The sequence below is a fragment of the Ambystoma mexicanum genome, chromosome 5q (assembly GCF_040938575.1).
Source record: "Ambystoma mexicanum isolate Mex_15411 chromosome 5q, UKY_AmexF1_1, whole genome shotgun sequence".
NCBI lineage: Eukaryota > Metazoa > Chordata > Amphibia > Caudata > Ambystomatidae > Ambystoma > Ambystoma mexicanum.
Genome location: NC_090933.1, coordinates 1,292,821,039 through 1,292,828,143, shown reverse-complemented (window position 1 = coordinate 1,292,828,143; position 7,105 = coordinate 1,292,821,039). Strand labels below are relative to the sequence as shown.

Below are 7,105 nucleotides of genomic sequence, written 5' to 3'. Positions count from 1 at the left end.
TGTGTACAACTTTGGGTTAAACAAGGTCTAGTTTTCTGAAATTGAGGTGGCTGGGTAGTAGTACTCCCCAAATTAATTATGGTTCATTAAAGTGGGCGGGCGATTCTATACTCTTCCTTCTGTTCCAAGTTGCTTCAACAAAATTTCTGAAACAATTGCTGGGGCCCACAAACCCTGAAGCGTGGCAGTGCATCAGGCCTAGAAAACACATTACTTGGGTCTAGATGCAATAACTCTCCCCTAGACCCACATGTCCCTTATTGTATAGGGAGGAGACTTCAATCCATCCCAAGGTATGGAATTTCAGGGGTTCGTCAAGACCGCCAGCTTGACTGATCCGAAGCACATGGAATCAGAAAGTTTCCCCAAGAATAGTTTGAGGCTATTCCAAGCATCAGAAAGTGGTTGAGTGCAGTACGAGGTCTTGATCATCCCAGTTACAGTACAAATGTACCTTAAATATCACTTTGGAAGCATTCACTCCAAGCACACGACCTGGCTTTCATAGGGCCATTTGAAACAATGCAATAATTCAAAATCGCATTTGGTTGATTAGAAAAACATTTTAACCTTCTGGAACTCTAGAAATTCAGTCGAAAGCCTGGTGGAGCTGGTTACAGATCCTGAGCAGAGGCTTCTGCAGCTGGAGGATTGCACATATTTAAGGATTCTCCAGTCACAGAGGCTCGGATCCGGTTGAAGGCTTGCACAGCAATCCTTTATCATTCGTTCTCAGGACCTCTTTACTACGAAGGAATGATTGCCAGAGCACAGCTTTTTAATGGGTGGCACAATGTCTGAGATGTTCAGATCTTGAACATGCCTCCTCAGGGAATGCTTGGAGCTCATTTTCTATACTGGCGTAACGTGAATGGAAGGCGTTAAAGCCTTGAGTAAGGCACCTTCCATTCACGCCATGCCACATTTTCAATTATTTGTATGGTGGGGAGGAGGGGGGGAATGCAACTTACATTTCCTCCATCTCCTTAAATATTGCTGGCACAAATGCTGAAGATCCCTATGGGGTCCGCCAGCTTTATACACCACCATAAAGCAGGCGGTCCATATAGGGATGCATTGTAAATGCTGCCGGCCATGCTCATATGGCAGGCAGAGTTCACAATTAAAACCTGCCTGACATGCTTGCATGTCGGCCAGAGTGCTGCTTGTCATGCGAGCATGGAAAGCGGCGCTCACAATTAAAAGTAAATGCTGCCTGGCATGCGAGCATGTTAGGCAGCCTTTACTCACTTTGCACATCAGAGTGTACAAGTGCATGGCACACACAATGTACAGAGGTGGACACCACCTTTTGCCCTGCACTTTTGAATGCCGCTGTATGAATGACTAACATTTGGTGGCAGGGAGCTGTTTACGTTGCAGTGGAAAAGTCACTACTCCCCGCCTTCAAATTACTCTTCGGTGCAAAATGAGCTTCCTTGTGTTAGACATACAAAGCAATCAGAAGCTAGAAATCCAACAAGCAACTGATGAATCAAGGTGATGAATTCACATGAGAAACGAGAAGAGCAACACAAGAACCGCTACTCAAGAGACCCACACGCGCAACAGCATGTGCATGCCAACAGAAAAACTTTATTGAAATTCCCAAAGGAAATGACGCCTGGAATAATTAAGCTTTCTGCTACGAGGATATGTCTCACAACGGTACTCCCACCGAGGACTCCACACCTTCCTACTTAGTGGGCAATAACTGTAATAATACAACCAAAGGAAGGTACACCAAAGTGTAGCCCCCCAAAATTCCAAGGAAACTCAACAGATACCCTATCAGTGTGAGCGTATTACTGATGTCAAGGGTAACATGCAGTTGAGCAGCATACGCTGAAATGTGACATGATGTTGAATAGGAATTGATGTTTGCTTTTCATGTATATTTACACTTGTGAACACAACTATGTTTTGTGTTGATAGGTTTTTATGAATGTATTTTGATATTTTTATATGATCATCAAAGTGTATAAACTTTAAACACATTGATTTGTATTAAAATTGTATTATGTATAGAAATAGGGGTCAGTTATTTATTTAAGACTGAGTTTCCTTGGAATTTTGGATGAGCTTTTGGGGATACACTTTGGTATACCTTCCTTAGGTCATATTATTTTCCTCTGCGAGGAATCATTAGGTACAAATTCCATCATTGAACAAAGCAAACCAATCTGTTTGTACTTTTTTCAGCACCCAATTCTCTTCCACTCGCTGGAGAATATTTCTTGAAGGATAATTTAACGGAGCTGAAAGATTTTGGCATAATCCTGTTTATGGACCAGGATGAGACGTCGTTTTTTGTCCACAGCGAGGACTCGTGGCTCTTCTACTCCATTGGCTGCGCTTAGTAGGACCCGGCCAAATTCCCCATCCGGGGTGAATTCAAGAACCCTTTCCTGATCCACCACAAATATGTGGTCGCGCGCATCCACACACAGACTGAAAGGCTCCCTGAGCAGAGGCGTGTTAGTGTCCAGTACATTGACGACCTCTCCAGATTTCTGGAAAAGGAGGATAACTTTTTTGTAGAAGTCGGAAACAATGAAGATCTCTTTGCTGTTGACTGCAATGAAGAGGAATTTCCCCCCTTGCCAGCCTCTAGGCTGAATTCGACCCACACATTGACCCGAGGTGCTGTAAAGGGAAACTGAACACAAGGTCCCCTCACTCACTGCCACATACTGCGACTTGTAGGACGCAATGGAATAAGGAGCGCGGGTGCCGCGCAACTTAATCTTCTGAAGCAATTTCTCCTCCAAGGACAAAAACAGCAGGAAGCACCCGGAAGAACACACCAGGATATCCCCACACATGGCGAGACCACACAAAGGTAGGGATCCCTCAGGCTCAGGGGGAAGAGTACAGTTTCCAGCAACACCATCTGGCGAGAACCACTTGATATCATCATTTGCTTTATCACACATCAGAATGTCGCCCGAGCTGCTGACCGTCACCCCAGTGATCTTGGGCGTTGTAAAGTCCAAGAACTGATTGATCTCAAAGGTACAGACACAGATGGGCCGGGGGCTTGGAGGAGGGAACATTCTGCTCAGAAACCAGTCATCGCCATCGGAGGTTGCACCTTCATCTGTTGAGCCGTAGTCATCAGATGAATCGTATTCTCCTGACCAATCATAGCTATCTTCTTCGGTGTAATTCTCCTTGAAAAAATATGTAAGTTTTGGGGGCAAACTGTGTCCTTTGTGTAGCACCTGGATTGGTGGCAAAGCCTTTACTGGGGGGTTTGCGCCGCTGAGCGCGAAAGGCAGCCTGGTAGGAAATACATCTTTTGAAGGTAAACTGATCCCAAGGGAATCAGATTTCTGATTCTCAGTCACAGATCCTTCCGATTTTATTATGAAAAGCCGTAGTTTGAAGTGCTGAAACTCCAAAAGTACCTTTTTATCCAAGCCAAAATCCAGTTCAGGAATTTGAATATCCAGCTGTTGTGGAGTAAACTTCTGCAATTCCTTTACCCGATCCCTTATTAAATCCCCCATGGACATGATCTCATAGTCCTTACCAACATCAACCACCTTTTGCGCGAGCTCTTGGGCACGTCTGGACTTCTCCTTTTGACTCTGCAGCTCCTGTTTCGCAGACACATGTTGTTCCATTTTCTTCTTCAGGAACACGTCCAGTTCCCCAAGAGTTGCCTCTTTCTGTTCCAGTAGAAGAGCGGACACGTTGTCCACATAACTATGGATGCTTTCGTCGATGCCTTTAGACGCTTCGAGTACCATCTCCAGGTCATCGTCCATCTCCTGCTCACTATCTGAGAGGGTCTTGGCACTAGATTCCAACACGCCAATTAGCTCTGAAACCTCCAGCTTCTTTTCTAGGCACGCCTCTGACATGGGCAGCACCCGATGCTCAAGGTGGTTCAGCAGGCGGCATTCCGTACAGATGGAGGTGTTGCAGGTATCACAAAATAACGCTAAGGGCGCCAGAGCGTGGTACTGGCAAGGCACCTGCTGACGGGCTCTGATTTCGGCATCGTGCTTGCCAGTGAGGAACTCCTTCAGATCCACCAGCTTGTGGCCAAGGGAGGAACAGGGCAAACCGTCTATGCAAGTTTGACATAAGAAGCTGGCGCAGTCCAGGCAGCGCGCCGTGGCGGGCAGTGTCTTCAGGCAGGCAGAGCAGCAGACATCTCCAGAATCCTTCAATGTTCTTGACTGGACGAGTCCTACAAGGCCGCTGATGAAGGCGCTGGTCTTCAGGCTGGAGACACCGTCGTTGACATTTACTGTGAGGTGGCATCCTGGGCACGCCAAGCATTCCTCCTTCACCAGTCCACCGAGGCACTCCTGGCAGTAACTGTGCAGGCATGGCAGGATCTTCGGCGACTTGTACATGTCAGAGCAAATGCCACAGGTCAGGAAATCCTTTGCCAGTACGTCGTCCAAAGAGGTCACAATGCGGGCCATTCTGTTGATGAGAAAGAAAGCATTTAGACCGAAAACATGGCACCTAAATTCACATTTAACAACGTTCTGCAGAGCAAGCATCAGCATCCCACAGCAGTTTGAGCAACAGGAGACGCAATTTAAAAGAAAATTGGTGAATTGCATTAACAATCAATCATCGATCACAAAATGTAGGAGCAGGGTTCATGACGCCTGGACTGGCCCCCAATGACAGTCTGACAGTCTGCGGATCTTCTCCTTATGCTTGCACCGCCTCTGCCTTCCTAAAGGTGCCATTGGCCACCTGGCACATTGCTAGGCAGCAGTGACCATCACTGGCAGCGCTCGTGATCTCCCTTGTGCTAGGAGGCTCAGAGGTGGAAGTGTAATGGAAATCATTGGACCAGCGTTCCACTAACTAGTTAATTTGTTTTTTAAATTGCTTGCCTATAGTTCAAAGACTCGTGACACATTTTCTTTATCCCGAGCCAAACATAGAATCAGCTTGGCTCGGATCAAACCCTCCATTTGTCAAGTCACGACCTGGCTGAGATAAACAGGCAGACAGGGACAGGGCGTGTAGGCAGAGAGAAGCAGACAGAGCAACAGGCGCACAGCTCTGCAGTGCACCTTAACCTGTTCACACATTTCTCTTGTTATCAGCAGCAGAGCCTTTCTTATATGTGATGGTTTTGTGAGGGAATAAGGACAGAGCCCCTTTAAGGGAGAGGGCTCAAGACTATGGGAGGGAGCGGGAAGCAGGAGGAAAGAGAGGGGCAAGGGAAGAGAGAAATCAGTTGTTTAACTGCGGAATAAAGAGAAGGTTGAAATGGAGACTGGCTCCTGCATGCTCCTTTAATGTTCAAGCACGGCACACGAGGAGGTGGGGGGGGGGGCAACAACTGCCGACGAAGCAAAAAGAACACCAGCAGTGACCCAGGCCCCGGCCGCATGAAATGCGGGACGATAGAGGGTCTGGGAGTTTAGACGCAGGGTGGGGGAAAACAGCGCGAAAGCGTAGGGAGGGGCGTCCGAATGGCGCCACAGGAAACAAAAGCCCAGGAAGGGCAGGAAACAGCACCTGGGTAGGTGCGAAGTGTAAGAGCGAGGGGTCAGGAGGGTAACCCGGCCGCCCCCAGGAAGGAACAAAAGGCCGGGGGGGTATAAGTAAACCTGGAAAAGGAAAGGCGGCACAAACCAGGTAAGAGCTCACCTCTCTCGGATAGGCTCTTGGTACCTGGAGAAGGGGAAGGGGAAGGAAAAACGTTTTACCACCCAACCCACCCTACAAGAAAAACGGAGGAAGAGGGTGTCCAGGCAGGAGCCAGTACGCCAAGTACTCTCTCGGTACACGGTCCAAAAAAGAAGGAGCGGGCAGAAGAAAGAACGCCAAGTACTCTTTCGGTACACGGTCCAAGAAAAGAAGGAGCAGGCAGAAGAAAGGAACGCCGCGTACTCTTTCGGTACACGGTCCAAGACACGTCGTAGGCGGCATGTGCCCAGGAACGAAGGCTCAGGGATAACAAGGACTCAGGAGGAGCCTTGGGCAGCTTTGGAACTGGACACAATGTGCCCAAAAGCATATGGCTGTATAATTATGTTTGTTGTGTTGTATTCTCTGTAAGAAAATAAAATGCCTACGGCCTACAACTTTTCCATACACATAAGTTGTCTGTAATTTTATTGCTTAGGTAGGGATCTGGTAAGAGAAGCAAAGTGAACCCACACTACTCATCCTATGCCATGAAGATAGCGCCCTGCAATGAGGAGCCCAGCAACAGGAGAGCGGAAAGAGCGCAACAGAGAAACGAGGGTGCCAGCCAGAGGAGGTGTGCCGCATAAGAGGTGCAGCGATGAACAGAGCCGAGGAAGAGGACGGGGAGAGCTGATGAGCCCAGCCCAGCCCAGCAGTGTGGGACAGGAGAGACTGGTGTGCCCAGCAGTGGAGCTGCAGCGATGAGGTTTACCTGACCAGCAGGGAGGGACGCTATGCCCAGCAGTGAGGTGCCAGCGGAAGTCTGTCCGACCAGCAGTGAAGAAGGGACGCTGTGCCTAACGATGACGAGCGAAAAGAGGAAGGGCCGGGAGAACACAGTGCTGTGGGAAAGGTGAGCCCTGCAGTACGGAGCCCGGCAGGACACACTGCGACAGAGGGAGCAGTGCCCAGCAGCACGGAAGGTGAGGGGAGCCCAGCAAAGCTGACAGCAGTCTGCAGAGAGGAGCAGCGAGCGATGGGCAGGAGGTGCCCAGCAGAAAGGAGGGTGCAGAGGACCCGGCCCAGCAGGAGAATGTATACGGAAGCCCAGCAGTGCGGCACTACAGGCACCAGCAGCAGAAGAGGGCCTGTGCCATACAGGACGTGTGGCGGAGAAGGTGAACGCGGCATCCCACACCGAGGAGGAGGAACCAGCAAACGCAAACACCCTGCAGCCCACAGCCTGGCGGCCCCGTGGATGAAGGGAGCCCCAAGGAACAGACCACATTGCAGTTTGAGGCAGCACACGTCCACGAGGTCTCCAGTGAGGATTACCCAACCCCGCACCACGTTAGCCTGCATCAGAGGCCTCACCCTGCTACCCAGCACCTCGCAGGGAAAGAAAAGCCACACTATGATGACCAATACTTCTGTGGGGGAAAAAAAAAGTCCTAAGAACACCCGAACGTAACATTACACAGCCCAACAC

The 7,105-nt window shown here is 49.3% G+C and overlaps 1 protein-coding gene across 1 annotated transcript in view; it reads right to left on the bottom strand.

Annotated features, from left to right (window-relative positions):
• Window positions 1–1,576: 1,576 nt before the first annotated feature.
• Window positions 1,577–7,105, bottom strand: part of LOC138498045 (E3 ubiquitin-protein ligase TRIM56-like) — a 127,845-nt gene continuing 122,316 nt past the window's right edge. Inside the window, exon 2 of the mRNA XM_069621884.1 lies at window positions 1,577–4,443. Coding sequence (XP_069477985.1) covers window positions 2,250–4,442 — 2,193 coding nt within the window. The 5' untranslated portion in view covers window position 4,443 and the 3' untranslated portion in view covers window positions 1,577–2,249. The remainder of the gene's footprint in view (window positions 4,444–7,105) is intronic.